We start from the raw sequence: 18,824 nt of genomic DNA, 5'->3' as shown, positions 1-18,824 counted from the left end.
CCATGGGCCTTCCCAGACAGAGGACGGTGCAGAGAGGCGTCGGACTGTGCGTACACCACATCTGTAGAGCCGAGTTCTACAGGGTATGCTGCCTCTTGACCGTTTCCATCTTCTTGGCCGTACACAAACACCGTCTCGGCTTGTTCCCGACATAAATGCCGGACCATTCTCCTGCTTACAGTACGCTGCGTCAATCACACACCCTGCAACACACAAGGAGAACATTGGACATGTGGACAAAAGAACTTTCATTCGTCAGCGCCATCTACTGTGGATACGATGTCTTTCCCGACACGTGCTCATAGAACCGTTTTTTCCTCCATTTCCATTCAGGAATAGGTCACTGCAGTTTGTCGGCTTTCTTAACGTCCGCCGTGTATTACAGGTGAAGGACTGAAGATGATTATGTGATGATCGGAGCCGGTCATCTGTTAATAAATGTTCCTTGCGATCTTGAGGGTTTTGTGATTAATTTTAAGTATTACATTGTGATTGCTGACTTTCTCCAAAACTGTTTTCAAAAGTAATTAATACGAATTAAAATTTTCTCCTTGGCCATTGTGGATGAGTTCAGTGGGACTAGTCCTAATCCCCGCACGAATACATAGACAAGAATAATGTTGAATGATCCGTAGATGCGGAACCACAATTTCAAAACAGAAGCAGAAGAATAAACATAAATTTAAAGCCAGAATATTCACCTATCACTACCTGCTTCTGCTTTCAACTATCTCGCCTCCCATATTTCTCCTGACGGAAACAGCACCGACGACATCAGGAGACACTTTTGCTTGACAGAAAGGCAATGTCCTACCTCATAATCTCTGATTTGGTAGAGACATAACTTTAACAACAAAATTCCGAACAGCAGTGATTACAGTGTCTCCAATTGAGATGTACCGATGTTAGATTTCGACCATAAGAATGGGTGAAAGTCGTATAATAAACAGCTTCGAATAGGAGTTCTGGAGCAAAATCTTTGGAGTTCTTAGAGTTCCATGGACTGCAGTACGATTGTGATAGTACGAATCTCAAAAAGATATTTAACTTTCTGATATTGTTTTTCTCGGGCTACCAATGGCCTGCATCCCTGCCACGACTCAATGACGCAATCCATTCTTGCACAGAAATGGTTGTTCACCCCACGTCACTTAAAAATCATCACAGAGGCAGGTGATTTAAACTAACTGTTTGGGCGTGGGGTGTGGTTCCACAACTTTTTTCTTGCTTCCATATAAAACTGTCACTGTTGAAGCAAATAACGCATTACGTTCCAACATATGGTAGCCTGCTAAATTGGAGAGAGTGTCCCGAAAGTAGCGACTAGGCTAAACATCGCTAAAATAGTATGAAGCAGGGACGCAGTGGTTATGGATATAAGCAAAGTTGGAGGGGGAAAAGTTTTTGAGTGACCTGCGAGAGCCTTCCGCCATCTTGGTATCTGCCACATTGGATTTAGTTCAGTTTCTTTCAAAAGGAGAGGGTCTTGTGATACATATTTTAAGAGTAGACTTTGACGAGAAACACAATGGTGAATTCCGTTCCGCAAGATATTTGATAAGTAAAAAGTTATACATAATTTGTTATAACATGTGTAATTCGTCATGCAGGGTGTTCAAAGCTAATCACATTCTGTTCCTGTCGTTACAGATGGGCAGTTAATGTAAAGGACAACATGCCGCTGACCAAAGAAGAGAGGATAGAAATCATCCTGCTAGCTGGTGGCCGGAGTTTCATGACAATTACCAGGGACTTCAGCCAGCGACACCTTGGCAGGGAAATCATCACGGAAAGTGCCGTCAGGAAATTGTTCAGAAAGTTTCAAGAAACGACGTCAGTGGCAGATAAGCTCCGTACTGGCCGTCCCCACACAACAACTAATAAGGCTACGACCGCGGCACTGTTAGCAGCAGTGGAAATGACTCCCGTCCAAGGTATCGGGCAACTCGCTCAACGGCACGGCATCCCTCGGAGCATTATTCACCGAATCCTACGCAACAGAAATGGGATCCATTCAAATGCAGCTCGAACAGTATCTGGTGGAAATCATCCGTGAGCGTAAGATGCAAATTTCGTGAGTAGGTGTTAGCACAACACGCCACCGTACACAATATTGCTTGCAACATACTCTTTAGCGATGACGCGAGTTCTTACGTCAATGGGCACGTCAACTAGCGATAGTGACCATAGGAAAATCCGAGCTGGACATCTCTCTGTAGGTCTAAAGGACGTGGCAAAGTGATGATATGGTGTGGCATTTGGAATGCGTCTCATTGGCTCTATCTTCCTGATGGAAACCATCAGTGCTTTGACCTAGCTGCAGGTGCTGGATGGGGTGGTTTTGTTTATAGTTCTCAACAAAGATGGGGCACTTCCTTTGTGCTTTCAGCAGGATGTGTACTGGAATCGTTAGATACCCAGTTGCCCAACTGTTGGATTGGAGATCGTGATCCCGTGAAGTGGCTGTCACATTCACCTGATCTGACATCCGTAGATGTCTACCTGTGACCATGCAAGCTTTCTCTGACGGACAGGGAAATGTTTTTAGTTATACGAACAGCATGTGGAACACATTCTGTTAAGTGCAATTTGCTTTTCAAGGTGTTGTGAGCCATTCGTGTCATGGCTGATGACGAATTACAAATGTTATAATAAATGATGCATAACTTTGTACCCATCAAAAACAGTGCGAAACGGACTTCGCCGCCGACCGCTGTGGCCGAGTGGTTCTAGGCGCTATGATCGCAGGTTCGAATCCTGCCTTGGGCATCGATGTATGTAATGTCCTTAGTTTAGTTAGGTTTAAGTAGTTATAAGTTCTAGGGGACTGATGACCACAGATGTATATCCCACAGAGCTCAGAGCCATTTGAACCATTTGAACGGACTTCGCCACTGTGCTTCTGTTCAGATTGTACCCTTAAAACATGTATATCATGACTACCCACCCATTGAAGACATGGGAACTGAAGCGCGGATTCTACGATGCCGGAGAGCTCGTCCCTGCCTCTGACAACTTTCGCGACATTTATTCCGGTCCAAACTTTTTGAACACCCCGTAGTCTTGAAACTTCCTAGCAGATTAAAACTGTGTGCCGGACCGAGACTCGAACTCGGGATCTTTGGCTTTCGCGGGAAAGTGCTCTACCATCTGAGCTACCCGAGCACGACTCACGACCCGTCCTCACAGCTTTACTTCCGCCAGTACCTCGTCTCCCACTTTCCAAACTTCATAGAAGCTCTCCTGCGAAGCTTGCAGAACTAGCACTCCTGCAAGAATGGATATTGCGGAGACATGGCTTAGCCACAGCCTGGGGGATGTTTCCAGACTCACCCTTTAGTCTTGATTGCCATTGTAGTTGTTTCTGCATTGTCAGGCTACAATGATCTTTATAGGACTAACATTAGTTGAGAGATATAGCTAGTTTTCTTGTTCTCGCACCAAAGAGAATCTGTCGTCCGAATCACTCCCAGCCTCAAGTGTTACATTTACTCTGTGTTTTGAGCACTAAACAGTGAGGGAGCTGTGCGACAGGAGAGCTTACGTACGGTGTCAGCGAGGTCGAAGAAGCGGCTACCGCCCGGTGGGAGGCGCAGACTGGAGACGGCGCCATCCACGGAGACCTCCATGAAGGTGGGGTTGAAGTGGACGGCTAGCGTGTGCCAGGCGCCGTCCGCCACGGCGACGTCGCTCTGCAGCTCTGTGGGTCCGTTGCCCTTGTTGAGCAGCAGTCGCGGCCGGCCGTCCACCAGCTCCAGGGCCACGAAGTCCGACTGCGTCGTCAGCCCCGCGTTGTAGACCAGCAGCCCCAGCGGCGACGCCGTCTTCACGTCCATGCGCCACCTGCGTGCCACAGCCACCAGCGTCACACCTCGTCCACTCTGGAACTGTGTGTCTGATCGGGAACTTTATTTTTCGCCAGTAATACTTTTACTACATGAGCTATCCAGGCACACTTCTCGTCTCGCCTTACAACAATTATTACCAAAATACAGTGAGCAACTGAAGGAATCAGAAAGATTTGTGTGTTCGGCAGACTACACTGCTCGCCACCCACAATTCAACACCCTGAAGGGAGCATCCAAATCAGGTGAAATTTTCAGCTTGCGTTTGTGGTGAAGAAAGAGGCAGATAACTAGTGTTGCAGTGCAGGCGCACATCATGGGTACCAGTAGCGCCAATTTCAAGCGCTGTATAAAGGGGGAACACACGGCCGCGTGGATGTACTGGAATTGTACTTTTGTGCAATTGTTTTGAATAAGCAGCTTCAGAACGCCGCGTAGAAGAAACCTTGCACCTTTCGGAATTCGGCGGAGGCAGAATAGTTGCCTATAACGATTGCGGTTACCCTTCAGAGAAATTGGTGATCGTGTAGGACGGAACCAAACAGCTGTAATGAGGATCTGCAATCGCTGTCTGCAGAAGAGAATGACGGACCGACGAGACCGACTGCACCCACCTCTTTGCTGCACTGCAAATAATAACGGCTATACTGAGCGCCACGCAGTGATGGATAGCTCAGCCACATCACGAACCATATAACAAAGAATTCGGTCTGTTGCGCAACAAGCAGTGCCCGCGTATACGATTCGTCGTCGTTTGCAGCAGTGTAGATTGTCCGCAAGGCGTCCATTGCTGCGTTTACCTCTGAGTCAACACCATAGGCGTTTGAGCCGGCAATGGCGCAATGAACGACGGATATGGCCAATGGAAAGGTAAGAAATTGTTTTACCGACGAGTGCCGAGATGGTAGATTAGAGTCTGGAATCACCGTGGTGGGAAACTGCTCCTATACGCGGTATTACGGTTTTGGGTGTTACTGGATTCCACTTCCACTCCTCCCCTCCTCCCTCCCCAACACGCACTGCCGGCCGACTAACCAGCCAGATTTGCATCTCTGAAGTGTTGGAGCCTGTTGTCCTCCCATACCTTTTGAGCTTGGCGACGGGCACATTGTAGGAGAATAATGCGCAATCATTCGTGGCACACAATGTTCAAGACCTCTTCTTCGCCTTTCAGACTTGGTTGCTGCTTTTTTCTCCCTGTCCTCCCGGTATCCCGGTAAACAACTGGTCTATGGTTGTTGAACTTTGACGATATGTAAAAGCAGCATGAACTGCTGTACCACAACAACAGATCCAGAGTCTCTTCCATTCAATGCCGAGGCGTGTAGCACCAATTCCAGCCAGAAATAGCAGCAACACCCAATACTGATTTCATCATCTTCCTCACTTCACATAGGGGTGTATTTTCAATCATATGATCTTTGTTCAACGCCTTATATCCCATACCAATTTGGCTATGATATCTGGTGGTTCTTGGTGTTGCGTTTTGGATGGCCGGCAGTGTAGATAAAGTGACAGACATATGAAACATTCAACTCTGGACCGTTGCATACAAAAGAACTTTCTGTCAAATATAAAGGAACAGGTTGTAACATGTCATTCTAGTTAACTATTTGATCATATCTAACCAATTATACGATGCATAAGTAGTGATTAGGGGAATGTTTGTAATTACTGTGCCGGTTTTGTAACTTAAAATTTCAATTTTTTGTCAGAATTCCCATATAATTAATGAAAATGCTGTTTGACACCATAATGCTATTATTTTATTTAAAATTACCATTTATCGCTCATTCCAGAAAACTCGATTCATCGCAACCAGCTTGGAAATATGTACGAATTATTAGTCAAATATCCGATTAAAAGATTGTTAAATTTATTAAATTACTATGCAATTAAAATGCAATTCAGATTTATTTAACTTGACTGCTTGCAAAAGCTCTTTCATAAAATTTTAATATGAAAACACTTTTAGCAAATTCCTAATTGACAAACATGTTACCATGTAAAACCAAATTCCGTTAGTAGACTTCATAATTTTTTATTAAAAATTTAATTACATGCAGACTACAACAGCTCTGAAAAATGTAATGCTAGAACATTTATATGGAGGTTTCAGGACCCACCAATGTGGAGCCTTGTCGGAATTTGTTTAGTCATAGTCCAATAACCTTCTAAGTTCGCGTTTGTCAGTACGCCTTGTTTAATGGAAAAGGTTTTGTCAAAAATTGGTGCAAATGCAACGAATAAATAACATCTAACTGAAAAACTGATGTTTTTATTAGTCGATACGCAAAAACCCAGGCAGAAATGTATACTAGCAAAACCCCATGTCTACTGAAACCCGATTCAAAAAATTAATTATGAAGCAGACGCACACGCGTAAGATTCAGGCCACATTACTGCATGAAAGCAGATTAATAAACCAAAGGAATGTTAAGGCCTTAGCTGTGAATCCTAAGGAGGGGAAATTGCCTAGTTTCAAAAATTAAAAAAAGTGTTTTAACAAGAAAAAGATTAGAATAAACACATTAATTTATTCAAAGAATGAACGAATATGGAAATGCAGCTGACTCTATGACATAAAAAGTTAAAGATACAAAAAAGTACCATGAGCTCAAAATAAAGTGAATCTTCCGTTTGGCAAAGTTGCTTCAAAAGTTTGAAATTAACACCCGTAAGTGCAACTGATGTTCTGAAAGAACTCATGATTTTCCTACTGATCGATTACAATGACTGCTTTGCTGATAATAATGCATCTACCAGTACACTGATGGAAGTGGAACAAGTAATTACAATGTTGAGACTGAATTCTGATCATCGATTGTCCCAATGTGTTGGTATTGCTAGTATTGCTTCCCATAAATTACCAGTGAGAGACAAGCAAAATGTGGTCTCTGTCTCTGGGTCTCTGAAGTGCGACGCTAGTATTGCGATTCTGCAGACTCGAAGATTGGACCTGCGACGGGCAGCTCCAGTAGAGACTGCAGCCTGTAGAGATGTCTTCAGCGCCAAGGTCCCCACTAAAGTCCGTTCTTATCTATCAGAATAGAACAGCCAGCTCTTTCCTTCCCACCAAGAAAACACGACTGCCAATAATTTAACATGCACTCTCTCCCTCTCTGCCAAAGGCATAATTGCTTCTTCATCAAAATATCTCATCCAAAATGTGCATAATGATAAAAAGCCCCGATGACTTCTCTGTCGTCCCCTCTTCTCTAAAAGACTTCCAACTATATGGTCTGACCTCATGACATCACATGAATTTTACCAACTGACAATTTTGCACACAGCAGCAGGGCTCGCCTACCAGATTGTGGGAAAGTTAAAGAACTGTGCCTACGGCTAGCCACTAATTCTGCAGCCTCTTCATGTGTTCTTAAAAGCTCGAGATTTTTATCTGTTGAACATGGCAAAATACTGGCCTCCTGCTGATAGAAGTTCTCTCTTCCATCTCGCAGTTCTGTTCACCTGGCCACAATTGAAACATGCTATAAGGCCAAACAAAAGATGCCACCCATCAGAGAGCCTCGCGGTGACGCAACTTCCACCCTGAAAACGCATCTCTGTCTACCTGTGGCATGGTCCAACTCTTTGTCTGTAAATACCTGTCCCAGCTACATAACAAAGGCCAGCATTTTCTGCCAGATCCGGAATCACCTATCCTGTGTCCAACATGTGTGCCGTCTCGCAAGCTCTCTCAGAAAAGTTTAAGAACAGAACCTGTACCATGTTAAATATAAAAAAAGCTAAATAAGAGAAGAAGTCACCAAGACGGTAGCATATATAGTCACTGCAGTCTTATCAGTCTTCAAAGCTATTATTGTTATGTTCTGCCTCCTCGTCATCCTCTAGCTGAATTATGATATTGAATAAGAAGAGACAATCTAAAAGGCTTGCCATATCTCAGACTTACTAGAGTTTTCAAAAATTTATCCCAGTTGTACGTTACCATCCGATATTTTGTAACGCCCATGATGTACACTGGAAATGTAGCAATTATATCAACCACTGTTTATAAAGTTGAAATTCATGCTAAAAGTTATGATTTCTCGTAAGTTAATCGAGTAGTAGCATTACAAGATGATCACGTACTTGATAGATATGTACCTAGTAGAGCGGTTTATGATGGGAGTGACGCTCCATGGCACATGGTCACTGTAATAAAACTCATAAAGAAATAGGAGGCATTTCGTAGCAAGTTCAAAACGAAGCATAGAGCTGTACGTAGCGAGATGCTGAATGAAACATATTCGGCTGTCAAGAGAGAAATGCATGAAACCTACAACTACTGTCGTAGTAGAATATAATCCAAAACATCTCACAAAAACAAAAAAATTGTGGCAGTATAAAAGGGCAGTTGGTGGCATGGACGTTAGTGTCCAGATACTGATGAAGAGACCTGAACTGAAAATAAGGGTAGAAAAGCAAAGCAGAGACACAGACTGTGTTTTCAACTGTTCCCTTACAAAACAAAATCCAGACGTACCAATATTTCTCAAATTAATTTTGTACCACTGAAAAGAAGAGTTGTATGGATATTAGATACAGTGTTTTTCAAAAACAAATGGAATAGTTAAATTACGATTTATCGTAAGTTAATCGACTAGTAGCATTACAAGATGATCACGTACTTGATAGATATGTACCTAGTAGAGCGGTTTATGATGGGAGTGACGCTCCATGATATACGGTCACTGCAATAAAACTCATAAAGAAATAGGAGGTATTTCGTAGCAAGTTCAAAACGAAACATAGAGCTGTACGTAGCGAGATGCTGAATGAAACATGTTCGGCTGTCAAGAGAGAAATGCATGAAACCTCCAACTACTGTCGTAGCAGAATATAATCGAAAACATCTCACAATAACAATACCTGTCAGACCCTACAGAAAATTTTCAGCGATTTATCCTCTCTTTTAACCATAATGTACATTACTCGAGCAAAAAAATGTGCCTAGTGGTTGGAAGAAGGCGCAAGTCACATCCATCTACAACAAGGACAGCAGAAGGGACCCACAAAACTATCGTCCCATTTCCTTGACGTCGATTTGTCATAGAATTTTAGAACGTATTCTGAACTCAAATGGAATCGTTTAGATTGAACAAAGTTCCATAGCACGGTAGAATACCTGTCAGATTCTACATCAAATATGGTATTTATACCGTGTATTAATGACCTTGCAGACAATGTTAATAGTAAGCTCAGACATTTTCGCAGATGATGCAGTTATCTCCGTAATGTGGTAATGCCTGAAAAAAGCTGCGCAAAGAGTCAGATATCAATAAGATTTAGGAATGGTGCTAAGACTGGCAACTCGTCTCAAATGTCTAGAACTGTAAAGCTTTTCACTTCGCAAAACGAAAAACGTAGTAATCTTTGATGATAACTGTAGAGACTCACAGTTGAAATCGGTCAACTCAGACAAATACCTGCATCTAACAAGCTATTGGGATATGAATTGGAACCGATACACAGTTCAGTCATAGATAAGAGTTATCTTCAGTGTTGTGAGGGAACCGAATACCTCGTTGGCATACCGACATTCTATCATCAGGAACATCTGGTCATGAAAAACGACAAGCCATTTTGCTTTTCTCTTTTCATTCAATATGATACTTACTTCAACTAGAGAACAATGCAGAAGTAGGATCTAACAACAATGCCTTTAAAGACTAAACATGACTGGAGTTACTGTATGTGGTGACTTCTTGGTAACTTATTTCTTGAATAGCATTTTCACATTTCACCTGGTGGTGTATTTGTTCTTTGCTATTCTGAGAGAGCTTGGGAATCTCATCCACATGTGGTGGAGGTCCAGCAGAAAAAAAACGAGCTTTGGGATGTAGCTGGGACACAGGTGTTCATGGAAACAGAGCCGGGCCATGCTGCAGGTAGAGGAGTGCTGTCAAGCTGGAAATTGTGTCGTCGTGCAGTTTCTTGGCGGAATACAGCTGTTGAACAGTATTATGGTATGTTTGCACTTTCGCCTATCGAGCAGAGCGCTGTGGGATGGGAGAAGGCCGGTGCACAGCACATATTACGAATAGTGTCTCAAGCAGATAGAAGTCTCCAGTATTCCAAAAAACATGAATCTGTCGCAGATTAAGGAGTTAGCCCCGGGCATAGTTCTTTAACTGTCCCAGGACCTGAGAAGTGAAGCTAGCTGCTGGATGCGAAATGCCGATTGGTAAAACCCATGTGATATCCGGAGGTCACATCACACAGAAGGAATTTTTTTTAGAGAGGAGGAGACAATAAAGAGGTCACTGGACTTAATTTTAACATGGCGCACATTCTTGATGGGATATTTTGGTAAAGAAGCAATTACGTCACAGGCAGACACTGGGCAGTTGTAAAATGATTGGTGGTCATGTTTTCTTGGTGGTAAGGAAAGAGCGAGGTGTTGGAATGAGACAGACAAGAGGGATTTACGCAGGTTGTGGTGCTCAACACAGCTTTACAATATGCAGCCGCCACTGGAGCAGCGAGTCGGGGATCCAAAGTTCTCCCCTGTGCGATCCTAGCATCGCACTTGAGACAGCCAGAGACGGAGGCAACTTTCTGCTTGTGTTGGGCTGCTAATTAATGGTGAGTAGTTATAGCAGGACGGTTCCGCACCAGAATTTAGTCTGAGCAGTACTATTAAGCGTTCCACATCTGTCAGCGCATTGGTAGATGCATGCGATTTTTATTTTTTTTCAGTATAACATTCAGCCAAGCATTACTGTAACTGAAACTTCCTGGCTGATTAAAACTGTGTGCCCGACCGAGACTCGAACTCGGAACCTTTGCCTTTCGCGGGCAAGTGCTCTACCAACTGAGCTACCGAAGCACGACTCACGCCCGGTACTCACAGCTTTACTTCTGCCAGTACCTCCTCTCCTACCTTCCAAACTTTACAGAAGCTCTCCTGCGAACCTTGCAGAACTAGCACTCCTGAAAGAAAGGATATTGCGGAGACATGGCTTAGCCACAGCCTGGGGGATGTTTCCAGAATGAGATTTTCACTCTGCAGCGGAGTGTGCGCTGATATGAAACTTCCTGGCAGATTAAAACTGTGTGCCCGACCGAGACTCGAACTCGGAAACTTTGCCTTTCGCGGGCAAGTGCTCTACCAACTGAGCTACCGAAGCACGACTCACGCCCGGTACTCACAGCTTTACTTCTGCCAGTATGTCGTCTCCTACCTTCCAAACTTTACAGAAGCTCTCCTGCGAACCTTGCAGAACTAGCACTCCTGAAAGAAAGGATATTGCGGAGACATGGCTTAGCCACAGCCTGGGGGATGTTTCCAGGATGAGATTTTCACTCTGCAGCGGAGTGTGCGCTGATATGAAACTTCCTGGCAGATTAAAACTGTGTGCCCGACCGAGACTCGAACTCGGAACCTTTGCCTTTCGCGGGCAAGTGCTCTACCAACTGAGCTACCGAAGCACGACTTGCTGTGAGTACCGGGCGTGAGTCGTGCTTCGGTAGCTCAGTTGGTAGAGCACTTGCCCGCGAAAGGCAAAGGTTCCGAGTTCGAGTCTCGGTCGGGCACACAGTTTTAATCTGCCAGGAAGTTTCATATCAGCGCACACTCCGCTGCAGAGTGAAAATCTCATTCTGGATTACTGTAACTACTAGTAGGAAAGTCTTGAGTTATTTCAGAAAATCAGTTAGACTTATAGGTGCCACTTTCAAAGTTTCGAAGTATCTTTGCCAAACAGAAGATTCACTTTGTAGAAATTCATGGTACTATCTTGTGTTTTTGACTTCATTCTTTTGTCAGAGTCAGATGCCGTTCTGTATTTCCTTCGTCGTACGTCTTTTTTTATTTTTATGTGTCAGCTTTTAACTATTTTCGTATGAGAAATTAGAAGTATCCTCGTTTCGTTACTCCACCGATGTTACCGTGAATACCAGATGTAGAAATATGAAACCGGAATTACCCTGTAGATGGTGCTGGCCGTCAGTGTAGGGTCCGTGAAACCGCGTCTGCAGCGCCATCTGCTTCCTGTAACGGTGACGACGAATGTCAACACACACAACCCAAGATCCATATATCGGTATCTGTTACAAACCCGTAAACACGTCGCCTTTTACGCCTACGAACTACGATTTGCGGACAGCAGAGGTTTTCTGTTATCATTTGAAGAAAACTGCTGCAGGATCGCATCGAATTTTCTTGTCGAAGCTTTCCGCGATCACGCTCTTGGGATAACATAGTGGTTCGAGTGGTTCAAAAAACTCAGAAGTGGCGATTTTAACGTGAGAAATCACGAGCGCGGGAAACCACGGAAAAAGTTCGAAGATAACGAATTGCAGACCTTAGTGGATGAAGACGATATTCAGATTCAACAGGAACTCGGGGAAGAATTGAATGTGACGCAGAAAGCCATTTTTCTTCGCTCGGACGCTACGGGAAAAATGCAGAAAGTGAGAAGATGGGTTCCGCATGAACTGCAAGCAAATCGAAAGACCACTTGTGAAATGCTGCTCGCCAAATACAAAACAAAGTCGTTTCTCCATCGAATAGTGACAGGTGACGAAAAATGGATGTATTATGACAATCCTAAGCGTCGTAAATCATGGGTGAATCCCGGCAAACCATCGACATCCACTCCGAGATCAAATCGCTTTGGAAAGAACACAATACGCTGTGTTTGGTGGGATCAGAAGAGCTGCTAAAACCCAGTGAAACCGTTAACACTGATCGCTACCAACAGCAAGTGATCGATTTAAATCTAGCATTACGTGAAAAACTACCGGAATATGGAAACAGGCAACACAGAGGCATATTGCTCCATGACAACGCCCCATCACACACAGCAAAACGGCTCAGGGAAACGATCGATGCGTTCAATTGGGAAATACTAGGGCATGCGGCTAGTTCTCCAGACTTGGCTCCGTCCAATTATCGTCTAATTGCATCACCGGGACACGCTCTCGCTGAACAACGTCTCAGTTCGTATGAAAACGTACGAAAATGGCTCTTTGGCTGCTTCGCTTCAAAAGAAGAACTGTTTTTATGGTGCGGCATTCATACACTACTGGCCATTAAAATTGCTACACCACGAAGATGACGTGCTACAGACGCAAAATTTAACCGACGGAAAGAAGATGCTATGATATGATTAGCTTTTCTGAGCATTCACACAAGGTTGGCGCCGTTGGCGACACCTACAATGTGCTGACATTGCGAAAGTTTCCAACCGATTTCTCATACACAAACAGCAGTTGACCGGCATTGCCTAGTGAAACGTTGTTGTGATGCCTCGTGTAAGGAGGAGAAATGCTTACCATCGCGTTTCCGACTTTGATAAAGGTCGGATTGTAGCCTATCGGGATGCGGTATATCGTATCGCGACATTGCTGCTCGAGTTGGTCTAGATCCAATTACTGTTAACAGAATATGGAATGGGTGGGTTCAGGAGGGTAATACGGAACGCCGTGTTGGATCCCAACGGCCTCCTATCACTAGCAGTCGAGATGACAGGCATCTTATCCGCATGGCTGTAACGGATCGTGCAGCCACGTCTCGATCCCTGAGTCAACAGATGGGGACGTTTGCAAGACAAAAACCACCTGCAAGAACAGTTCGACGATGTTTGCAGCAGCATGGACTATCGGCTCGGAGACCATGGCTACGGTTACCCTTGTGCGCGGCATCACAGTCAGGAGCGCCTGCGATTGTGTACTCGACGTCGAACCTGGGTGCACGAAAGGCAAAACGTCATTTTTTCGGATGAATCCAGGTTCTGTTTACAGCATCATGATGGTCGCATCCGTGTTTGGCGACATCGCAGTGAACGCACATTGGAAGCGTGTATTCAACATCGCCATACTGGCGTATCACCCGGCGTGATGGTATGGGGTGCCATTGGTTACACGTCTCGGTCACCTGTTGTTCGCATTGACGGCACTTTGAACTGTAGGCGTTACATTTCAGATGTGTTACGACCCGTGGCTCTATCCTTCATTCGACCCCTGCGAAACCCTACATTTCAGCAGGATAATGCACGACCGCATGTTGCAGGTCCTGTACGGGCCTTTCAGAATACAGAATATGTTTGACTGCTGCCCTGGCCAGCACATTCTGCAGATCTCTCACCAACTGAAAACGTCTGGTCAATGGCGGCCGAGCAACTGGCTCGTCACAATACGCCAGTCACTACTCTTGATGAACTGTGGCATCGTGTTGAAGCTGCATGGGCAGCTGTACGTGTACACGCCATCCAAGCCCTGTTTGACTCAATGACCAGGCGTATCACGGCCGTTGTTACGGCCAGAGGTGGTTGTTCTGGGCACTGATTTTCCAGGATCCATGCACCCAAATTGCGTGGAAACGTAATCACATGTCAGTTCTAGTATAATATATTTGTCCAATGAATATCCGTTTATCACCTGCATTTCTTCTTGGTGTAGCAATTTTAATGGCCAGTAGTGTAGCTTGCCAGAGAGCTGGGAGAAATGTACAAATAGCAATGGAGATTACTTTGAATAAAATATTGTTTATCAAAGTACAGACGTGTAATTATTGCAACCAAATTCCGGTTTTATACTTTTCGAGGTGATCCGTTGCGCAGCCCTTACCTGACGCCGGTGCGCGAGATGAGGTTGGGCAGCGCTAGGAAGGCGTCGTTCTCGACGAAGCTGATGTCGCGGTCGCTGGCGGCGTCGAACTCGGGCGCGCAGGTCCAGGTGACGCCGTGCACGTCGACGTGGCCGTGCCTCTCGCGCGCGCGCCGCAGCACGTCGACGCCGTTGTAGCGCACGTCGGCCAGGCAGCCGCGCAGGTTCTCCAGGTGGCCCAGGAACAGCTCCGAGAAGTCGCCCTGGCTGCCCACGAACAGCCCGAAGTGCACGTTCAGCTCGAAGAAGCGCCCCGGCAGCTTCTCCCTGCAAAGGCGGCGCCCGCAGGGGGCTCAACAGGTCTGTCCGCCTCCGCCTCCGCCTCCGCCGCCTCTACACCTGCGGCGACTCGTTACCGCCAGCCGAGGGCGCCTCTAATCAGTGGCGGCGGGCCGCACTCGGCAGCCATTACTCACTGAGCGCAAACGAGGAGCCACAGGGAGCAACAGGATTAAGATCTTCACACAGGGGAAGAAGGCGCTGGATAATTTATGCAAATAATGCCCGATTCTAATACCATTTCTGCTGGTTCTCAACAAGACGTTAACGACAAACTTGTCATCTCAATTAAGAACAGACGAAGTGAAGAAATTCTGTTGTTTGAGGACCAAAATAATGCATAACCCACAAAGCAGGAAGGATGTAAGGAACAGACAAGAACATCCAAAAAGAGCATCCCTCGCCAAATGAAGTATACTACAAAATGCAAGAAATTTATCGACGATTGCGAATATGAATCACCATTGGCTGAAAACTGAGGTGTTAAAAGTCATGGGTTACCTCCTGGTACCATGTTGGACCTTCTTTTGGCCGGCGTAGTGCAGCTACTCGACATGGAATGGACCCAACAAGCCGTTGGAAGTGTCCTGCAGAAATATTGAGCCATGGTGCCTCTACAGCCGTCCATAATTGAGGAAGTGTCCCCTTAAAGGGTTTTGGTACCAACTGACCTCTCTGCAGGGTGTTACAAAAAGGTGCGACCAAACTTTCAGGAAACATTCCTCACACACAAAGAAAGAAAATATGTTATGTGGATATGTGTCCGGAAACGCTTACTTTCCATGTTAGAGCTCATTTTATTGCTTCTCTTCAAATCACATTAATCATGGAATGGAAACACACAGCAACAGAACGTACCAGCGTCACTTCAAACACTTTGTTACAGGAAATGTTCAAAATGACCTCCGTTAGCGAGGATACATGCATCCACCCTCCGTCGCATTGAATCCCTGATGCGCTGATGCAGTCCTGGAGAATGGCGTATTGTATCACAGCCGGCCACAATACGAGCACGAAGAGTCTCTACATTTGGTACCGGGGTTGCGTAGACAAGAGCTTTCAAATGTCCCCATAAATGAAAGTCAAGAGGGTTGAGGTCAGGAGAGCGTGGAGGCCATGGCATTGGTCCGCCTCTACCAATCCATCGGTCACCGAATCTGTTGTTGAGAAGCGTACTAACACTTCGACTGAAACGTGCAGGAGCTCCACCGTGCATGAACCACATGTTGTGTCGTACTTGTAAAGGCACATGTTCTAGCAGCACAGGTAGAGTATCCCGTATGAAATCATGATAACGTGCTCCATTGAGCGTAGGTGGAGGAACATACTGACGAAACTAAAATGAGCTCTAACATGGAAATTAAGCGTTTCCGGACACATGTCAACATAACATCTTTTCTTTATTTGTGTGTGGGGAATGTTTCCTGAAATTTTGGACGTACCTTTTTGTAACACCCTGTATAGTGTCCCTTCTAGTGGTCCAGAATGTTTTTCAAACCAATCGCGAGCAAATGTGGCCCTGTGACTAGGCGCATTGTCGTTGATTAAAATTCAGCTGTTGTTTGGTAACATAAAGTTCAGGAATGGCTGCAAATGGTCTCCAAATACCTGAACCCGACCATTTCCAGTCAATGATCATATAAATTTAGCTCACACCATTGCGGAGCTACCACCATATTGCACTGTGGCTTGTTGACAACCTGTGTCCATGGTTTCGTGACAACCTGTGTCCATGGTTTCGTGGCGCTTGCGCCATCCTCGAACCCTACCATCAGCTCTTACCACCTGACTTCAGGACTCATCTCACCAGGCCACGGTTTTAAAGTCGTCTAGGGTCAACCGATATGGTCACCAGCCAACAGAGCCGCTGCAGGCGATGTGCTGCTACCAAAAGCATTCGCCTCCACCGTCTTCTTACATAACCCATAAACACAAAATTTCGCCGCACTGTCCAAACGGATACGTTCGTTGTAGGTCCCATATTGATTGCTGCGGTTGTTTCACTCAGTATTGATTGTCTTTTAGGTCTGACAACTCTACCCAAACGCCGCATCTCGCGGTCGTTACACGAAGGCCGTCGGCCATTGCGTTGTCTGAAATTTGGTATTCTAGGCGCACTCCTGACACTGTGCATCTCGTACTATTGAATTCTCTAAAGATTTCCGAAATGGAATTTCCAGTGCGTCTAGCCAGAATTACCATTCCGCGTTCAAGGTGTATTAATTCAAGTTGCGCCGCCGTAATCACTTCGGAAAGCTTTTTACATAAATCAACCGAGTACAAATGGCGGTCCAACAATGCACTGCCCTTTTATACTTTTATACCTCCTGTACGCGATACGACCGCCATCTGTTTATAAGCATATCGCTATTATCATGTTGTATATTGGAATGACGACAGAGAAAATTCGTGCTGGACCAGGGACCAAAACCCGTATTTGCCGCTTTATGCAAGCGGTAGCCTTTATCACTTCTGCTATCCGTGCGCGAACCACGTCCCAACGTAGTCCATATGTCACAACCTCCACTCGTACATTACGTATATTTCTGTCCAGGAACGTCATATTTATTTAGAGCTAGGGCTTGGTATTGGAGAATAAATAATAAAAAGCAGAGCCTATGTTATTAAGAAGTACAATGAAATATTCCTTCAGATATGCGTGCATGGAAGTTCGCGCCTGGCCGTAATTCGTGCAGGGATAACCGAAGGCGAACGCTCGCGTTAAGTGGGAAATTCGGGTTCAAGACCCAGTCTGTCACAAATTGTCACTGTCGCCATTTCAATACACAGTTGATGGGCGTTCATAATCGCAACTGAAAATACATTTGCTTTGTTTCTTGACGGTTATACTCACTGAAGTGCCTGTTCCTTCGGCCATGCTTGCGTATTCGAAGTAAAATTGCATCGCACTTCCTAACAACGCAGCCACTGCTATTTCGTATTTATTCGCCAATGCCAGGCTCCCCACTCTCATCAAATATGTACTTCCTGGATGGGAAGATTGGCTGTGATTCGTACACGGATACCCGAAGCGTTCAAGGCGACTGCTCGCCTACAGAGGGAAATCCAGGTTTGAGTACCTGTCTACCACGAATTTTCGCTGTCGTAATTCCAAAACAGAGTCGCTAGTGGTTCATATTTGCTACTGCGAATACATTTCCGGAATATCTTGACGGCTGTGGTCGCTGCAGTGCCTGTTTCTACGGACATGCATGCATGCTTGAAGGATAATTGCTTCGTACTTCTTAATGACACAGGCACTGTTATTTCCACTCTACTGTGAAAATTTCATATCGTCAGCCGCTAACAGCGTTCCACATCCTTTCGACACCCCACAGAAGAAGTCGAAAAGACAGCTTGAGTGTGCCGTACCAAAGTGAAAAAATGGTTCAAATGGCTCTGAGCACTATGGGACTGAACATCTGTGGTCATCAGTCCCTTAGAACTTAGAACTACTTAAACCTAACTAACCTAAGGACATCACACACATCCATGCCCGAGGCAGGATTCGAACCTGCGACCGTAGCAGTCGCGCGGTTCCGGACTGAGCACCTAGAACGCTAGACTACCGCGACCGGCACCAAAGTGAACCATGGGAACTCAGACAAGCAGAAAAACACTAAATACCAGTGCTTGTTGAAATATAATATCTCCGAATTTGTTATGTAAAAATTCTTAGACCTTTTTCAATGAGACAAACATTGGTAATGTCCTAGATCTTTATTCTTCATTGTATAATTGTCTCTCGGTATACTCGCTCTGCCAACAGACACATGTTTTCTCCCAACGAGGGACAATTTTGTTGATACCGTCACTGTAGACTGCTTCAATTTCTTTACGAAACCACAACCTCATCTTTGCTTCCACTGCTTCGTTACTATGAAAGTGCAGTCCTCGAACGTGCTCCTTAAGTCTTAGATGAAAATTGGATGTGGTGAAGAGGGGACTGTATGGAGAACGGGCAGTAAAAGCGAACCCAAGGCTTTGTCTTGTTGCAAACATGGCAGCGAACTCTTTGAATTCGAAACTCGATTAGAGCACGCTGTTTCTCACATACCGACACAGTTAGGTTATACACCGCCA

The 18,824-nt window shown here is 45.2% G+C and overlaps 1 protein-coding gene across 1 annotated transcript in view; it reads right to left on the bottom strand.

The window, feature by feature from the left end:
• The window catches only part of LOC126482141 (chondroitin sulfate proteoglycan 4), a 660,554-nt gene that overhangs the window by 536,332 nt on the left and 105,398 nt on the right, over positions 1-18,824 (bottom strand). Inside the window, exons 4-5 of the mRNA XM_050106118.1 lie at positions 14,424-14,729; positions 3,549-3,843 (exon numbers count right to left, since the gene is read on the bottom strand). Coding sequence (XP_049962075.1) covers positions 3,549-3,843; positions 14,424-14,729 — 601 coding nt within the window. The remainder of the gene's footprint in view (positions 1-3,548; positions 3,844-14,423; positions 14,730-18,824) is intronic.

The sequence above is a fragment of the Schistocerca serialis genome, chromosome 5 (genome assembly GCF_023864345.2).
Source record: "Schistocerca serialis cubense isolate TAMUIC-IGC-003099 chromosome 5, iqSchSeri2.2, whole genome shotgun sequence".
NCBI lineage: Eukaryota > Metazoa > Arthropoda > Insecta > Orthoptera > Acrididae > Schistocerca > Schistocerca serialis.
Note: the sequence above shows the minus strand (reverse complement) of the source record. Positions and strands in the feature narration are given on the sequence as shown.